This window comes from Pongo pygmaeus, chromosome 7 (genome assembly GCF_028885625.2).
Source record: "Pongo pygmaeus isolate AG05252 chromosome 7, NHGRI_mPonPyg2-v2.0_pri, whole genome shotgun sequence".
NCBI lineage: Eukaryota > Metazoa > Chordata > Mammalia > Primates > Hominidae > Pongo > Pongo pygmaeus.
The window spans coordinates 86,996,693-87,016,848 of NC_072380.2; the positions used below are offsets into that span (position 1 = coordinate 86,996,693).

Here is a 20,156-nt window from a genome sequence, read left to right on the forward strand (position 1 = left end):
ATGTCACAGGCAGTGGAGGTGACGTGACCTGTCCACCATAGTTAGCTGATTCCTGGACTAGAGAAAGGGCATTGTCATTCACGGATACCAGGAAGACTGCAGGACTAGTTGATTTGGAGGAATGGGGGTAAGGTTGTGAATATTTGGAGCTCAATTTTGGAAAAGTAGGTAGTTGAATAAATTAGTCTGATTTTCAACTGAGAGGTCTAGAAATACAATTTGGAATAATACCAACAGCATATAATTGGTGCTTCGATCCGTGAGACTGGATGAATTTACCTGGGCAGTGAATATAAATGAAACAAGGATGGAAAAAAAAAGAGAAGGGACTTGGGCTGAGCCCTGGGAACTTTCCAGCACACAGAAGTTGTGGAGATAAGGAGGAATCAGCAAAGGGATAGAGAAGAAGCAGTCAGAGAAAAACAGGCAAGTGCAGGGTCATGAAACCGAGGGATGAAAGTGTACTCAGAAAGAGTAAGTTGTCAGGCATGCCAAAAGCTGCTGATAGACCAAGGAAGGTGATGACCAGGAGATGACCTTTGATGACCTTGAAGACAGCTGCTTGGGTGGAGTGGGGATGGGGTGGAAAATCTGCCTGGGGTGGGCTCAAGAGAGAATGGGGAAAGCAAAACTGGAAATTCCCAGTGAAGACAACTCTCTCAAGGAATTTTGTTGTAAAAGAAAGGAGAAGAATGGCATAGCAGTTGGAATAGGAAAAGGGTTCAAGAGAGGATTTTTATGAATATCTGTGTGCTTTTAAGATATTTATGTTGCTGGCAATGATTCAGTTCAGAGCCCCTAAAAATAGTGCACCTTACACCATCTCTTTATAGATAAATAAATTTACATGAAAGAATACTCATCTTATTTAAGGAAAGCATTATCTTTTTTCAAACATTACAAAAATCCTTTGGATCTCACCTTTATATTTTTTGGTATACATAATATAGTGTCATATTTTGTAGTTATTTTTGAGGTTGAAGGGAATGCTTTTTAAATCAAGTTTCTTTAATCCTCTCCTTCTACTCTTACAGAGAACTATTTTAATATCATCTAATTAATCTAATCACCACTCTCAAATTCTCCTATGAAAGCCCTTTCTCTTCCTCTGTCCCACCCTCCCCTTCCCTGTCCTAACAAGGCTCAGTGCTGCCCTCCTGTCTGGTTTAACACAAGTTCTTGTATATTCAGCTGTCAGTTTCCCTTATTGGCCATTTCACAAGCATTTCTATCTAATAAGGATAAATCCACTAATTTTAAAACAGAACCACAATCATGCCTATGAAGTGTTTTTAAGCCTTTGACTGCCCTAAAGGAAAATAATTTTGGCATCACTTAATTTTTTAATGGCTTTTTTTTCACTTCTATATGTTAGCACTTTTTTCCCAATCTAAGAAAAAGATCAAATAGCCCTAGCTAAATTATTTTAAAAATAAAAACTTGTCTATGTAAGATGCTTTTGTTTTTTATATTATGTATGTGAAATGACACATAAACGTCCAAGAAAAAATAATTGTCCTAAAGGACATGCCGTACAGTCTCCAATGCCATTGATACGGCATCTATGAAAATAACTTTATATCTGTCCCCCAAAATTCAAAGTCTGATATTATTATTTTTAGCATTTTGTGTGTTTGAAAATGGTTTCCATGTGTAGAATAGACTTCTCAAAGTTCACTTTAATTTTCATAATTAATATTCTTTTTTCCTTAAAATTTTAACTATATAAATTTTTGTTCTTTTCATAAGTATAGCAAGTTTTGACAGTCACATTTATTTAATGTTTGTTACCACTTGCAAATTAAATTTCTTAAACTGCATGTATAGGTTTAATAGATTTGATTTTCTCGTTTAGTATTTCAATTGATTTATTGATAATAATACTTTCCATATAGTTAAATAAGTTATATAATTCTAAGAAATGTAGCGATTCATTTCACCTAAATTTTTCAAAACTATTTGAAAAAAATTAACAGATTTTCTTATCATTTTCAATGATAAGAAATCATAAATTCAAGTATTTATATGCATATATATTTTAAATTGAAAATGTAAGACTAACATGTTACTGTAATAGGGCATTTTTGTAACCATTACATATATTAGTAGTATCAAATAAGATCAGATTCCTTACCCTAAAAGCCCATTCTTTTTAACCTTTTTAAAAAGTAATGTCAACTTTCATATTTTATGGGGTGTATGTGCAGGTTTGTTACCTGGGTATATTTCATGATGCTGAGGTTTGGGGTACAATTGATCCCATCACCCAGGTAGTGAGCATAATGCCCAATAGTTTTCTACTCTTCCTACCTCCCTCCCATCCCTCTCAAGTAGTCCCCAGTGTCTATTTTTTTGCATCTTTGTGTCTGTGTGTACACTCAATGTTTAGCTTCCACTTATAAGTGAGAACGGGCACTACTTGGATTTTTACCTTAAATTTTATCTTTTTAAACATTTCTACATTTAATTTTTATATTTGGAGTTAAAGGATCTTACCCAATTAAAGAGGAAAAAAGTCATCTCAATCAAGTTTAGGAGTAGAGTCCCAGGTAATTTTGGGGGTTGCCTTCCATTTCTTATGGCATTTCTTATTAGCCAGAGATAGTGGCTGGGATTTAAGACAACATCTTCAGATGTCAGTGTGCTTTATGGTGCTGGCTGCCACTATGTTGAGGATCCCAAAACTTAGAAAAACAGTTGATAAGACAGCCTCATATCTGGTTTGGATCAGTATCATCAAATTTTTTCTGTCTACTTATGAAAGTCAGCAACCTTTGCCCATGCAGCAACATTTTTTACTCAATTTTGTATTCAGCTCAAGTTCTGAAGATCTCTGAACTTGATGAGAATCCTGCATTCTTTTCATATTCCTTCTATTTCTTGGCATCACTACTCTTTTAGATATTTAAATGACTTCAGTGTGAATTCTGGATATGTGTCACGTCTTAGTTTGGTGGTTTCAACTTCTTGTGCTTCGCAGACAAGGTACTGTGTCTATCTCAAACTCTCTGATTTTATTTATAAGCACAATAGCTCATGGTGAATATTTTAGTCCAAAGCTAAATCAACCAATTTATGAGCTGACCAATTGAATGGCTCTTAATAAAAAAGAATGGAAGAAAACTGCTTGGAAGCAATAAGGCATTCTACAAGCATATGCATATTCTGACACCATTATGAACCATTTTAATTTTATGAATTAAAATGTATCTGATTTATCTAATTTAATCATAATGTATAACTTCTAGTGGGTCCTGTAAATATTTGTGCATATTTACGCGTAATATTCTTAATTTTTCCTCATTTTTAAGTTGAAATATTTTAAGTGTTTACAAGCAAATTATCTGTGAAAATACCTTACAAGCAAATTATCTGTGAAAATACTTATCTATTTAGAGAGAGAAGAACTAGGAAGTCAGAATGTTGAATATAGTTTAATAAGAGCTCCATATATATTGGGTGTTTAGTTTTTCCGAATAGATAACAATTTGTTGCATATTTACTAGGCATTTCATAGAAATAAGTACACACCTGTGCCCTTCTTTCTTCCACTGATACATCTGTAGAGTATATTAAAGTCATTTTAAATAAATGCTACAGACACTCATAGAAATTTATCAGATAGATTGCCTATTAAGCATCTGGAAATTAATAAATTAAGTCAAATGTTTAGACAATTTACATCCTCATTTTCTGAACTTTCGTAAGTTGTTAAATGTTTCCCAAAATTACAATGACAACATTCATTACAACTTAGAGCTTCCAGATAGGAAAGAATTAATCATAAGTACTTACAGACCCCACTTTTTTTGTTGAAAATTTCTATATTTTTTGTTTTTTAATTTTTTAAATTTTTCATTGATACATAACAGAAATGTTTTAGGATACATGTGATAATTTAATACATTCATATAATTTGTAAAGATCAAATCAGTGTAATTGGGATAGCCATCATTTTAAATTTGTTCTTTTCTTTATGCTAGAAACATTTGAATAACTCTCTTCTAGTTACTTTGAAATATACATTAGATTATCGTAAACTGTAGTCTACTTGTCTATCAAGCACTGGGTCTTATTTTTTCTATCAAACTCTATATTTGTATCCATTAATCAACTTCTCTTCATATAGTTCTGATAGTTATTAAATAAAGTCATCATTGCTTGTCAGTTTCAAACTTAAAAGACCTCACCATAGTAATAAATTTAAATAACTGGAGACTAAGGGGATAAATAACTTAACCATCTTTCTCTGGGAATTGTAACCAATGAGGAAAGACAGAGAAAGTAAATGTAGGTCTCAGCTTTACCAGAGGATATGATGTAATTCCCAAATTTCAGAGCTCACTACTCAAGCCAGACTTTCCCCCTCTTGAGTAGATGAAAGTTCTGCCTGGAGACAGAGAGGCAAGAAAGAGCATGGGGCCCTCTGACTTCCACTGCTGTGGGCATCAGAGGGTAGGTCAGTCCTGTTTCCATGTGGGAGTCTGACAGTACCTGTCAGACTTTCCAGAACCTTCCTTTAGGTACATGGAGACAGGTGGAAACCCTCCTAGTTTCCTAAAAGCAAACACAGTGAGAGAAAGCAATTATCCCTCTTTTCCTGTAACTACTTCTCCAATATATAATATTTGTGCATAGAAATACCAAAAAGCATGGACATTGGTGAACACATTTTCTTCATATCTAAATTCCTTATAATAGTTAACAAAGGATGGTCTTGTGAGATATTTTTCAGGCATGAGCTTTTTAGTTTATCTTTTTGACATACCCAATATCTAGCTTTTAAATATATGAATGAGTATAAAGATAGGATTACATATGGTAAATTACTTTTAAAATTGTTAAATGCCTTAGTTTTTATTACTTATTTTTTATTGTACATATTTAACATACACAATGTGATGTTTCGGTATACATACAGAGAGTGAGATAAGGAAAAAGAAATGTCTTGAATATTTTTAATTATTTCGAAAGTAATCTAGATTTGCTTTCTCCATGATATGGAAAATGCCAGAACTAAGGAAGTCCCAGGCCAATAGAACACAGATCTTTCTTGCTCTGATGCTAGGGCTACTCAAGTGTACCTAAATCACAAGAAGTTAAAGGTGAAAGGGACCATGGAGATGACCACATTCAATCTCATTTTACAGATGAGTTAACTGGGAGATCATAATTGACATGGCCTCAGTCGCAGATGACCTTAGCAGTGGAATTAGGGTTAGATTAGTCACTGATCCAGGTCAGCGCTATGTGTGCATGTTGTGCTAATATTTTAGCATAAGATTATAAGAAAGTGTTTTAGCAGTTACAGATCTGAGTGCACACTCTAGTCCAATATGTACAGAATGCATACATGTACTTTTCCAAAGTAACTATAATTTGTTAATAACCTTTTAGGGGACATAATTTGTTGAAGCTACTCCATCTGAAATTCCTGTATAAATTAATTGTAATGTTTTGTATTGTGGTGAACTGCAATCAATATTTTATGAATCCATATTCTGTCAATATTTGGTCAGAAGAAAAAATATTTGATAAATCAATTTTCAACCAAACGAAATGTTTTTTAAAGTTCATTTCAGCCCCAGAATACTATGATTTTTGTATGAACTCTGTGAGTGAGTTTATTTTATGCAGTCCTAGGTCAATTTATGTAAGATGACTTTGTTTTTCCTAATTTAAAACTATTTCTGAGTAACTAACAAATGTCTTTTGAAAGTAGGCCTCCTGAGGTAAGAGGGTCTCTTGAAGAGTTTATCTTTTTTTTTCTGATTTTATTTTAAAGTCACTAAATTAGTTTCTTTCAATGAAATATGTTGTTACGTTAAATAAATCTATGCCATCCATTATCCTTGAGGGAAATGAAGCCTTTTCAGTGATATGGTCAAGCATTCCCATGAGTTTGCTTGAAAGCTTGTAACTTGCCTATGCATAGCTACTAATCCTTACTTAGCTGAACACAATCTGATGGAGGAAAAGTAGGACAAAAAAGATCAATAGGACATTTACATACCTCCTCATATAAGCTCCATGTAAGTATAAGTGATTATAAAACTGTTGCTTCCTTCTTCATACAAGGTCTCAATTTCTAAAATATGCTGCTAACCACTCTCTAGTCACAATGTGAACGCTATTTTTCCAGGTAGAATAATATATAAATATTATAAATAGTTTAGGAAATAATGCCATGACATTGAACTATGAAACCAATTTTAAAATAATTATTTTCAACAGGTAAATACTTCACTAAATTATATTACCACTAGAGAAATTTTTTTAAACTTCTTTTTCTGTAATGTGTATAAGAATTATAAATATTCTCTATTGTGTATCTTTGTACCTTATGACTTGCTAGAAAATAGATTACCATTTCAGAACTGATTTATTACTGGCAGGTCTGCAAATGCTAGACTTGATTTCCTCTTGCAGCTATGGAAATGAGCATGTCAATCCATATGGTAACTAATAAGAATGTATATGAAATCCACAGCTCATTCAAATTTTGTCCTACGATATTTTTCAGTGAAAGAAAATTTACCATACATCACTAACATCCTTATTAACTTATCTTCCTCTATAAAGGAAAGCAACAGTTGCTATTTTTCTTAATTCATTTAATTGAACCATGAAGTACTATGTTTTTATAACACTATGTAGCAGTTACTTTTATTAGTTTGTTTCTAGTTTATACCAACAAGAATGTAAATTCTCATAGTATTATTGTTATTACCACTAATGATTCAAATTATATTATATATGTAGACTCTGTGGGTTTTATTATACCATAATAGAGTATGACCTTATACGTTGCAATATAAAATTAGACATTATTAATTTTGGTAAAATCAGTTTGAATAAATTAGATAATCTTTGTTTCTTAAAATATATTAATATCATGGCTTCTGATGGCTGTGAAAATTATCTCTAGGAAAACCAATGCACTTTGTTGGATTCAAATTTCAGTAGTCAGGATGAGCTGTCCCCAAGTTACAACTAGTTATGGTATTTTGTTAACCTTTTCTTTACTGAAACTGATGTATGAATGTTGGATCTCGATGACACTGAAAAGGCAGTAATTTTTTGTAGTATAACCATATTGCATTACAGAACTTTGAATAACAGTGGCCTGAATTTGCTTTGTTTTAGTTATAGCAGTCTCAGGAACCAGAATTAAAAGAACTCTAGGAGGCCTGAAGTGGTGGCTCATGCCTGTAATCCCCACGCTTTGGGAGGCCGAGGTGGGCGGATCACTTGAGGTCAGGAGTTCCAGACCAGCCTGACCAATTTGGTGAAACCGCGTCTCTACTAAAAATCACAAATTTAGCCGGGTGTGGTAGTGCGCACCTGTAATCCTAGCAATTTGGGAGGCGGAGGCGGGCGAATTGCTTGAGGCTAGGAGTTCGATACCGGCCTGGCCAACATAGTGAAACCCCATCACTATGAAAAATACAAAAATTAGCTGGGCGTGGTGGTGTGCACCTGTAATCCTAGCTATTCAGGAGGCTGAGACAGGAGAATTGCTTGAGCCCAGGAGGCGGAGATTTCAGTGAGCCATGATTGCACCATTGCACTCCACTCCAGCCCTGGGCAGAAAAAACAAAAACAAAAACAAACAGACAAACAAAAACTCTAGGAAATAGTAGCACCATTTATTTTGTCTTACTTTTTGTTTGTTATTAGCAGATTCCGTAATGCTGAAGATTTTTTGCCCCTACAGGTTTGGGATGAAAATCTTGCAAAATCGGCAGAGGCTTGGGCGGCTACTTGCATTTGGGACCATGGACCTTCTTACTTACTGAGATTTTTGGGCCAAAATCTATCTGTACGCACTGGAAGGTAGGAAGTAGTTTCACTGATGCAGTTCATCCATATGGCTTTATTAATTATGGACTCTAGGAGGGAATTACATCAATTTCAAGTAATATCAACAAATTCTTATTGAATGCTCACTATGTGTCAGGTACTAACGCTTGGCCTATGAATATTTTAGATGTCTTCCAGAATTATTACTTAATTAGGCTAAACGGCCAGTTCCCCTTTTCACCCTTGGAACACCTTCCCTTAGCCTGGATTTTTCTTTGAGCTTGCAGAATCTTAGAAAGGGTCAAACCTGTGCTATATCTTGCCCCCTCCATCTCAGGAAAAAGCCCCATGACTGTGCAGAGGCTGTGTGTGCGTGTGTGTGTGTGTGTGTGTGTGTGTGTGTATGCATATGCATGCAACTTTCCCATAGTTGCATATACCCTCATTTACATAAATATATACAATAAAAATGTAGGCATTTACATATGTTTATACACACACATATACATGCAGGTATATGCAGCTATGGGAAAAGCTATTCCCATTTGCTAGGATAATTTTTCTGCCACTGTGCAATGTCGTTATCCAACACTCCAAATACCCATCTCCCCCAAATAGGGAAGGAAAATCAACTGTGCTATTATTAAAACTAAGGGAGTTCAGACTGAAGTGAAAAAAATGCTCTGGGTTCTAATATTGTGACTACTTTTATACATCTAATTCTGGATCGTTTATAAAATTTTGATGGAGGAAGTTTTTGACATGGATTAAATAAGACATTGATGATTCCTGAAATTATTTGCATTTTCTTCCTGGAATGACCAAACACATGTTTAGACAAATACAGAATCACTTACTCCAGCCCTGGCCATTTCCATGCTTGGCCCTACTTGGAGGAATAGAGGACCCGACTAGGTGGTGATGGTGATTGTGAGGGGTGGACGTGCTCTTGGATCATCACGAATAATCTGCTAAAAGAACAATCAATTTACAGTGTAACATGAGTCCCTTATATATTACCACTGCTGCACTCTGATTTCTTTCTTTTCTTTATATGCAGATATCGCTCTATTCTCCAGTTGGTCAAGCCATGGTATGATGAAGTGAAAGATTATGCTTTTCCATATCCCCAGGATTGCAACCCCAGATGTCCTATGAGATGCTTTGGTCCCATGTGCACACATTATACGCAGGTTATTTCAATCACCTTGTTAATTTTTGATTCATACTTTTAAAATATGCTAATACTATTTTGGTGGACATGCATTGTCTTAGCTTTGTCTTCTGTAATAGTGTATTGGTTTATTTTCACAGATGGTTTGGGCCACTTCCAATCGGATAGGATGCGCCATTCATACTTGCCAAAACATGAATGTTTGGGGATCTGTCTGGCGACGTGCAGTTTACTTGGTATGCAACTATGCCCCAAAGTAAGTACCAGGTTGGATTCTATTTCCTAGATCCTTTAAAGACGTTAAATATCCATAGGCTGATAGTTATCTGTGACAGGTAAGTGAGTAAGGCTTAGCTATAATGGCCTCTAATCCTCAAATCCACCATCCTTCCAATATTTCTGAAAAAGGATTAGCTGAAAGGTTGCTTTTCACAAAGACAGGGATTCTAGTCCAAAATTGTAGGCAAAACAATTTGAAATGGTAGGGCTCACTAAATTCTCCTTACCATATGTTTTAATTATGGTAATTGTAAAATAAACACTGTACCACACAAGCTTTCAATAGCTATATAAAATAAATCAAGAAAGAATCTTACATGATATTCTCATCTATCAGTACAAAAATGTTGGCTTACCTTTTTAGCAAAGCATTGGAAGTCAATTCCTTCTTCCTTCTCCTATTTTTTAGATTTTAAAAATTCATAATTTCATCCTAGGGCATACATAAAATGGATTATGGAAATTTATCAAACATTATAAGATATAGCCATATTTGTGAACATTATTTATGAGGATAAACATTTATCAGCATTTGGTAAAATGCCTCTTGATTACAATAACTCCTTGGATGATAAAATGTTCCAATATTTATACACAATTCTGTTCCCATTTGGAATAAATACCAAAATGTGCAAAGGATTTATGACACTCTTGGTGTCTTCCAAAGTAAGTCTCAAACAAGATTTTCTCCAGCTATTCCAGCATGCGGAGGGAATGAGAAAATGTTTCACAAATAACTGCATTACTCATTTATGTGGTAGTATGCCAGTGGCAGTGTTTTTACAAAGTCAGAAAAATAGTGATTCTCCCTATGTTCCCCTCTTCATAATTATTAGAATGGGAAGATTTGGAAAGTAGACTGTGTCTGCATTATTAAAAAAGCATTAAAATTGTACATTTGTATGAAAATTTTAGTTTTACACATTGTGTTTTCCTATGAAGCCTTTACCCTTTCTCACTGACATAAATAGGCCAATTAGTACCCAAATAGTCTAAGAGATTTTTGTTTCATCTATGTAACTATTCATTTTTGGCCCATAGTTATAATTTTCTAATATTATCAGTGAGATATATTATTGTGTTATAGGTCCAAGAGATTAAGATATTACATTAACATGCTACACATTTCAGTTGTAATAAAGAACAATTTTTCTGAAAACTAAGTAATGAAGGTTTTAAAATCCTGATTGGTAACTGAATATAATTCTTTCAAACCTAATATGAAATTATGTCAAGTCTAACTGTTATTCAGTGGGAAAAAGAGAGAGGGAGCGAGAGAAAGAGAGAGAGGAGGAGGAGGAGGAATGGAAGGAGGGAAAGAGATAAGTGAAAGAGAGAGAAGGAAAAATAATTTAGTTAGAATAGCATAAAATAAAAGAATGAACAGTATAAGTGTATAAATTGGCTGATTCACTGTTTTGAATATAATTATCCTCTATTCAATAAAATCTGAGATTTATGTAAAAGTTTATAACATAAAATATGTAATAATTTTACTTATAATACAATTTTATTTCCAAGTTTCTGTTTCTAAAACTATGTGCTCCAAAAAGGTGTGTAAAACAAATCGGCAAAAAGATGAAATTAAGATAGCATTAGCTTGGCCCATATGCTTTTACAACTTTGGGTAAATGCATAGATGGAGGGACGGGTGCGATGGCTCACTCCTGTAATCCCAGCACTTTGGGAGGCTGAGGCGGGTGGATCACCTGAGGTCAGGAGTTCAAGATCAGCCTGACCAACATGGCGAAACCCTGTCTCTACTAAAAATACAAAATTAGCTTGGTGTGGTGGTGCATATCTGTAATCTCAGCTACTCAGGAGGCTGAGGCAAGAGAATCGCTTGAGCCTAGGTGGTGGAGGTTGCAGTGAGCTGAGATCGTGCCATTGCACTCCAGCCTGGGCAACAAGAGCGAAACTCTGTCTCAAAAAAAAAAAAAAAAAAATACATAGAGGGAAATAAGATTATGAATGGTACAGGATTAGGATAAGAGAGCGAGCCACACTCATAAGATAATGGGTCCCCCTTGAACCTTTCTGAGCAAGCCTGTGATGGTATCAAAATTATGCAAGAGGAAGCTTATCCTTAGAGTATAGTGTAGAATAAATTTTATAAAGGTGGGCAGTCTTAAAATCCCGTCTCATTTTGTAATATGAATAAAAGTGTTTCATTTTAAAGATAGATTTTCCTGTATAGATATTTTGTAATTAAAAGTCTGAATTTTTAACTGAATGGTTGATCAAGATATTTTCATATCTTATAGATACACTTTATGAGTCACTGCTTGGTCTTAGTTGGGTCTTCAGGAAGATGAGGACCACCTGTTTCACATTTTAGCCTCTTACCTATTGTTGTCTTATCTTCAACCCTGACTTTTTACCACTGATAACCAAATTTTCTCCCGACCATTCAACTGTCTTCACATTGCTGTCTACATTGCTATTTCTTAGTATTCTACTTACTTATCACCACGCCACTGAAAACACATTTATTAACTTCTCCTTTATAATTAAAAGAGCAAAATAACAGTATGGCATCATGGCAGTTTTTAACTCTGTTAAGTGGAGATTTTGGTTTATTATTATGATAATGGCCATCAACACAGTGAAGGAAAAATATTGACAACACAAAGTAATTCAATTAAATGGGTTCAGTATTATCAAAAATCTAATAGCACTAATTTAAAATAATTAGTAGCTATGAATTCGCATATGAAATAAAACTTTTGAAATCACCTTTAATTGTTCCTGAGAGACATTATTCTCTTATGAGAATAATGGTATATTGGTTTATACCATTATACCATATATGAAGATTTTCACATCTCATTTTATGAAGATTGGGAAACTAAAATACTTTACAGAAGCAAATCTCCTTTTATTTATGATAACTTATATTTTGTGTGTATGATAATTTGTTACTTATTTCATTATTTTTAAGCCTCCCAGAAAATACTAGTTTGTTTTTTAATCATCCTCATATGAGCATTAGTATGAGTTTAAAAGGAGTAAGTTTAAGGGAATATGGCCTGAGTATGTGCTCCAGAAATCTGCTGTAGGAGAGAGATTTGAGTGGAATGACCCTGGTGTCCCAGGGCTCTGTGTCATCAGGCGTTGTAGGCATTCACTTCTTATCTGTAAATTAACATAGCATCAACAATACTCAGAATATATAAATATATATATAAAATATATAATATATATAAATATATATAAAAAATATATAATATATAAATATATATAAAAATATATAAATATATATAATATAATATATATAAATATATATAAAAAATATATAAATATATATATAATATATATATATAAATATATATAAATATACATATAAAATATATATATAGATAGAGAGAGAGAGAGAGACGGAGTCTCGCTCTGTCACCCAGGCTGGAGTGCAGTGGTGCCATCTCGGCTCACTGCAAGCTCCACCTCCTGGGTTCATGCCATTCTTCTGCCTCAGCCTCCCCAGCAGCTGGGACTACAGGTGCCCACCACCACACCCGGCTAATTTTTTGTACAATACTCAGAATAGATTTTAAAAGCAAGATATACAGAATAAGTTACTATTGAAATAAGAAATGATTATAACTTTCAGTGACTTTCTAAAGCAACTTCTCAAACAGATCATCACATGTCAATACATGTGAACATATGGCTTAAGGACAATCTACTTTTAAAAAATGAGTGGGTTGCACTAATGCTGTCTTTTTTGTTTTCCCTTCTAGGGGCAATTGGATTGGAGAAGCACCATATAAAGTAGGGGTACCATGTTCATCTTGTCCTCCAAGTTATGGGGGATCTTGTACTGACAATCTCTGTTTTCCAGGAGTTACGTCAAACTACCTGTACTGGTTTAAATAAGTTTACCTTTTCCTCCAGGAAATATAATGATTTCTGGGAACATGGGCATGTATATATATATATATATATTGAATTTTGCACATATTATACATATTTTGTGCTAATCTTGTTTTCCTCTTAGTATTCCTTTGTATAAATTAGTGTTTGTCTAGCGTGTTTGTTTAATCCTTTGAGATATTTGAAACATCAATTTCTATTTTCTGACCTCTAAGCCTAAATTAAGATATTGTGTATGTAATGATGACATAATTGATGCATCCAATCCTAAAACTTGCATTCCAGAGGAATTATATCATTATGTTCCTAAGGAATAAATATATATTTGACCTGTAAGTGTGTGTATGTATACATATACATATGTATGTGTATGGATTTATATATGCACACAAACATATAATATGTGATGTAACACGTAGATGATAATATGATTCAGTAGTCAACTTGAGGGAAATTTTTAAAAAACTATTCTCAATTATATATGAGGTGATGGGACTTCTTAACACCCATTTCTATAATACCCACAAAATGATAATTTGTAAAATAACACTTAGTGATATCTGGAAATAATAATTCAATTAAGCAACCATGAATTTCACCCTGGAGATATTTTTTCTTATTTGAGTCCGCCAAAGGCTAATGCCAACTTATATCTTATATAAGTTCTCAAATCATGCCTTTCGCTTAGTCTCATTTTATTCAATCAGTCGTCATGAGTTGAGTGCTTACTACATGCAAGGCACTCTGCTAGTTATGTTCTAATAATGCAGAGATAATTAGACATGGTTCCTGCCCTCAAGAAGCTCACAAAAGTATTCAGGAAATAATGCAGACTAGTGATTTTGCTATAAAATTATTTTTGAAGGAAGCAGACACAGCAGTATTTACCTGTAGATGGGGCAAGTAATAAGCCATGCTGTGCAATATATACATAAGGCTTCTGCTTCTCATGGAAATTTAGTTACAGTGCTTGGAATGAGAAGGGGAAGGGAAGAATTAACAAATGCCAAGATTCCTGGAGCAGATCATACAGCTGTGACTTTGGAAAACAGAAAGTAAGACCCTCAGAAAACTAATGAAGTCTAAGAGAAATAAAATTTAGTGGACAGGTATGAAAAGTGTAATTGCACCTAACTACCAGATGGAGAGCTTCCGAATGGGCTATCCTTAGGGTCTAGTACATCTTGAGGCCTCTCAGCAGAAGACAAAGGATTCCAAAAAGAGATGTGGAGGTGCTGAGGACACCTCTATCTCTTTGTTGTTTAGCCTGTCATTGATTCAATCTACTTACCATCTTGGGTCTTTGAGTATTGTACGAAAGATCCTTCGTGCACACCACACACAGTCATGATTTTGTTAAAGTAGCCTTCTTCAGATGCTTTTCTAAGGGCTAGTTACCAACTTTATTTCTGTGTTTCTGTAGAAGAAACATTTTCAGTTCTTCATTGAGTTTGATTATGGAAATCCATTCAAAGTCACTATGAAAATTTTACTCATGTAGTTTGGAAATGCAACATTTTCCTATCATGAAATCTCTTTCAGAGAGGAGAATACAACATCTTGGTCCAGACATTTAACATATTGCATTTCAAGTATGTATGTGTGTGTTTTATTCAGGTTGCGTAAGGCTCCCATAGAATTACAGAACAATTAAATATGGTTAGTTCCAGAGTGCAAATAACAGAAGGAAACTACTTGTTTAAAATTCCATACACATTTGCAGTTTCTTATACACATTTGGATACTTTGAAAGATGACAGATCGTTAAATCCATTCAATGGTAAAGAAACTCACCATCTGGAGATTGAGTCTACTTGTTAATGAATGACTAGCCCAATTATCCTTTTAAATTGAATATGGTGACCAAATGCTTTGATATCATACTGCTCTGACTTTGTGGGCACATATGTAGACACTACTAAAAATAAATATTTTTGGAGATTAAAATGGAGAATAGAAGTAATTACATTATTTAGGTCTTAATCCAACTTTTTTCTAATATATCTAAACAATTGAAAGGGTAGCTTATTCATGGAATATTGGCTTGATTTATCTAGAAACTTTTCCCTGCTTCCATTTTACTATATTCATTCTACTGGAACAGCAATAAGTACTATTAAACAGAAGATAGCTACACTAAGTTCCAATTTTGTTGCTGAATTGCTTCTGTGAGTTCACTTTTCAGTTCTAAGGAAGAATAATATTTGCTACATATTTCACAGGGGTTCTTATGAAGGTAAATTTACCAGATTAATAAAAATTCATGAATATTAAAATTATCATTAATAATATAAAACAGTTATTTGAGATTAAATTAAATTTTTCATGAGCCCCTCTTTGGCAGGAACTTTGTTTAGTTCTTTGTATTTATCCCAGCTTCTTAAATGGTGGCTGTAACATAATAAATGTTTAATAAATGCTTATATGAATGGATTTTTAGAACTAACTAAAAAGCCAAAAATGGCAACAATTTACAGAAATCCCATCTTTCCATGCTTTAGACAAAAATGTCTTAAATATAAAGTTTTGATTATGTAAAAAATCCAGATAAATCATCAAATATATCAGATTAAGACTAGGGTCTACACACTTAGGCAACAGTCCCTTCCAAACCATGACAAAAACTACAAGTTTATTTATAATTTAACAACTCAGCTGAAAATATAACGGGTATATTTGTTATTCTAACTCTATTTTTTAAAGTTAATAATATAAAGTGGCCATGTAAAATATTTTATTTTCCAGGCTAAAGCAAATGAAAGTTTGCTAGTATCAACACAGCCTGCCATATTTTTCACAGCATGCAACAATGGTGCTAGGATAGCTATTTCTTACTGTAATTGCCAGAGGCAGGAAGGGTCTGGATATAAGCTATTTCATAAAAGCAGCTTTAAATTGTCAGTATTAAGGTTTTCATGTGGAAAGGTGTCATTCAAAAAAAAAAGTAATTGGCATACATATTCCACAGCATCGATCCTCTCTATGGTGTTGATTTTTTTTATATCACCAGTAGAAAAATTTTAATATTCTCACAATATAGGTTTTGGGGCTTCCATATCATCAAAAGACTGAAAAATTATAATTTTAGAATTAAACTGATGGATTTCATTATAGAATTATCTGTGAGTTGTGTAAGCACAGTCTTAATGTTTCTGGTTATGATAGATAAATTTGCTCAAAAAATGTGGATGAAGCCATTATTGTTATTATTGTTATTGCTTCTGGTCAGTTGTCTAAGCATCATCCCTTCTGTGGCCCATCACCCAGCAGAGTTGCCCTACAAATTTCATTTGGCAGCGCCATAACATTCATTTGAAAAATTTATGAAACCATTCATTTGAAAGTTCCATGCAGCTTTAGCACAGAGTTGACCAAACACTAGGGTAAGTTCAATTTACACAGAATATTTGAATTGAAACAACAGAAATTTTTCTCATAATATGTACCTGTGTGAAACCAACTTATCTGCATAATTAAATCTAATACATATTTAAGCCAGTTTAAGTGTTTTGTGTTGATGCCATACTTATGAAATACATGCACAAGCTAAACATATAATTTGAATGGGTCTATGAAGGAAAAATAATGCTTAGACTTTGGTGTAGGTTCTTCCTGTGTAGCCATATACCCAGGCTCTGCAGTATCGAAGGATGCAAATGTTGACGGAGGTGGAAGCTCTTACCTACCAAAGTGTTTAGAGAGAATAAAGTTACATTTGTCTTAATGTCTAACATTATCTTTGCTTTTATGTTTCATAAAAATTTGTCGTTATTTATGCTGGTGAAACATATAATCACATCCAATCATTTGAACACATGCAAAATAATTTTTTAAATTATGTTATTGTTTAAATTTGACTTATGGGAGATCAGTCAAAAACTTAGAAGGTTTAACACTTCACTGATTAATGGTGCTGAAAACACATTACAATTACCACATATCCTTGCTATAAGTTTTGAAGTTTCTTAGCAATTAAAGTTTTTTTATTCAGTGTGAACTGTCAGTATCTATCTGGTGCTAAATATATGGTGCTAAATGAATTGTTAGTGTTGATGGCTTTAGTAATGCTCCTTTTATTCATTGTTAAATTTAGTGTTATCCATTCGATTCCTGATTCAGAAATATCAATAAAATCCTATGTTAAATTAATCTTTACCAAAAACAGGCGTTAACTCTGTTGCTTTAATTCAACAGTCCAACATTATTTAGGTGTTACAGAGTGTAAATGTATTTCTTTGGGAGTTATTGATTTTCTTTTTAAAATCTTTTTATAGCTTGGCAATGTCCAAAGTCAAATATCACCTAAAGTGGTTAGATTACTTCTACAGCTAATAATGTTGCAGGCACTGGCGCCCTCTGGTGGCTATGGAGACAAATTCCGAATGGCTACTTGACCTACAGCAAAAGCCATTTCTGTTCCATAAAAATTTGTTGTGCAATATTAGAATTTCCATATATTTCCTAAATGACAGCACCTAAAATGTTTGATAATATTAACATGTATCTAAGAGGAAAAGAAAGTTAATATATTCTGGCACCCACTTTCCTAATAATGTTTTCTATGATTTTCCAGTTCTGAGGCACTTATTAAAGTGCTTTTTTTTTTTTCTGAATTAGGTATTGGTAAAATATATTTTTAAATTTAGTTAGCTTTATAAATACAATTAGAATTACAATTAATTAACAAAGTTATAATTGTCTCACTTTCAGAAGTGATCACTTATTTTTATTTAGCACAGTTCATAAGATAAAAATATATAGAAAAATAATCAATTTCATATATAAAAGGATTATTTTTCCACATTTAATTATTGGCCTATCATTTGTTAGTGTTATTTGGTCATATTACTGAACTAATGTATTATTCCATTCAAAGTTCTTCTAGATTTAAAAATGTATGTAAAAGCTTAGGATTATATCATGTGTAACTATTATAGATAATACTCTAAACCTTCAGTTTAGATATATAATTGACTGGGTGTAATCTCCTTTGTAATCTGTTTTGACAGATTTCTTAAATTATGTTAGCATAATCAAGGAAGATTTACCTTGAAGCACTTTCCAAATTGATATTTTCAAACTTATTTTAAAGCAGTAGAACCTTTTCTATGAACTAAATCACATGCAAAACTCCAACCTGTAGTATACATAAAATGGACTTTCTTATTCCCCGCACCTTCTCCAGTGCCTAGGAATATTCTTCTCTGAGCCCTAGGATTGATTCTATCACACAGAGCAACATTAATCTAAATGGTTTAGCTTCTTTTTTCTCTAAAAACAATCAGCTAATGAAAAAAAAAATTTGAGGGCCTAAATTATTTCAATGGTTGTTTGAAATATTCAGTTCAGTTTGTACCTGTTAGCAGTCTTTTAGTTTGGGGGAGAATTAAATACTGTGCTAAGCTGGTGCTTGGATACATATCACAGCATCTTATGTTTTATTTGACAAACAGAATTTTGGTACCATAATATTTTGAGAATTAGAGATGATTGTGATGCATATATATAAACACTATTTTTTAAAAACATCTAAATATGTCTCACATATTTATATAATCCTCAAATATACAGTATCATTTTAGATATTTTTTAAACAGATTAATTTGGAGAAGTTTTATTCATTACCTAATGCTGTGGCAAAAAAGGTGCCTCTGATGTTGTGATATAGTGTTGTGAGTGTGTACATATATAAAACCTGTGTAAACCTCTGTCCTTATGAACCATAACAAGTGTAGCTTTTTAAAGTCCATTGTATTGTTTTTTCTTTCAATAAAGGAGTATAATTAATTGTGTTGTTTTTGAAGTATATCTAATTGTTTCCTTTTTTTCATAGTTTTAAGGTAGATTAGACACTAGATAAACTGGCCTGTTGGACCATCTACCAGTTTTGACGAGAGATAAATCACTTTTCTAAAGCAACAATGATTGTGTCTTTAATGCATCACTGAACACCAACTTCTCTATTTTTCTTTCTTCCTTCCCTTTTCTATTTTCTTCCCTCCTTCTTTCCTTCTTTTGCCACTAAATCCCCCCAAACTATTTTGAGATATCATTATAAAAGATATTTCCATGGAGGGAGAGCAAAAGAACAACATCAAGAAGTTCTGACTAAGGAAAACTGCCGCAGTTGACCATGAATATTTTTTATTTCTTCCTAGAGGGCTTCTAAGCCTTTCTAAGGGAGAGGCACCATCTCAGGCCACTAGTCTGCCCAAGGCTGGAGACTCCCAGGGTGGCTCTTCCTTGTAGAGGGGTAACTCCTGCATCTCTAATGAGATGGTTGATCTCACAGGCCAGTTGAGAAAGACCAGAATCTAGGACTTCATTTAAATTTTTCCTTACCATAGAGACAGCCTCACTAACTGAAGGCTTTTCAAAGAGCATCTGCCCCAAAACCCTGTAGCTGTCTCTCAGCTTCTCTTTCTCTTGCTAGTTGTCCTCGTTCACTTCACTTCCTCCTATTTGAAGCCTCTGGTTTTCCACTCACAATTTTGGGAAGTTCTGTCATCTCCAGAGGAGGTGGGGTTCCATTCCCTGATCTGTGCGTGTGTATGTGCATGCATGCGTGTGAAGGTGTGTGTGTTGGAATTTCTAGCCCCACAGAGGCCTGACTGATGCTAGCAACATCTCACCCTTCTATTCTTGGACATCTCTGAGGGTGAAGCAATGGGGCGGGGAGGGATGACCCCATTCAGTCTTACCCACCGGTGAGCGCTAATTAACCTATGCTAATTATGAGAGGCAATGCCCCCTCACAAGGTAGACACTGGCTTTCCCAGACAAAGCATACTGTACTCTTGTGAGCAAAGCCTATTCCTGCTGTCACTTGACTCTGCCCTAGGTCCTTCTGAGACAGTAACCTTGGCACTGTGGTCCCAGGAAGCACTGACTCTCTCCTGTGTTGTGCTTAAACTTTGCAGGAGTGATTGGTCCTGTCTGGTCCTGTCTTAGCAAAGTGGAGAGGTGGCACACATCCTCAGTTGAATATCTGTGACCTCAACTCTCTCCTTTGATGAAGGACAAATGA

At 34.0% G+C, this 20,156-nt stretch overlaps 1 protein-coding gene across 2 annotated transcripts in view; it reads left to right on the forward strand.

Annotated features, from left to right (window-relative positions):
* The window catches only part of PI15 (peptidase inhibitor 15), a 30,688-nt gene extending 11,772 nt beyond the window's left edge, over positions 1 to 18,916 (forward strand). For both annotated transcript variants that reach the window (XM_063668915.1, XM_054498430.2), the window contains exons 3-6: positions 7,718 to 7,836; positions 8,864 to 8,996; positions 9,118 to 9,233; positions 12,997 to 18,916. In XM_063668915.1, coding sequence (XP_063524985.1) covers positions 7,718 to 7,836; positions 8,864 to 8,996; positions 9,118 to 9,233; positions 12,997 to 13,132 — 504 coding nt within the window. In that variant the 3' untranslated portion in view covers positions 13,133 to 18,916. The remainder of the gene's footprint in view (positions 1 to 7,717; positions 7,837 to 8,863; positions 8,997 to 9,117; positions 9,234 to 12,996) is intronic.
* Positions 18,917 to 20,156: the final 1,240 nt, after the last annotated feature.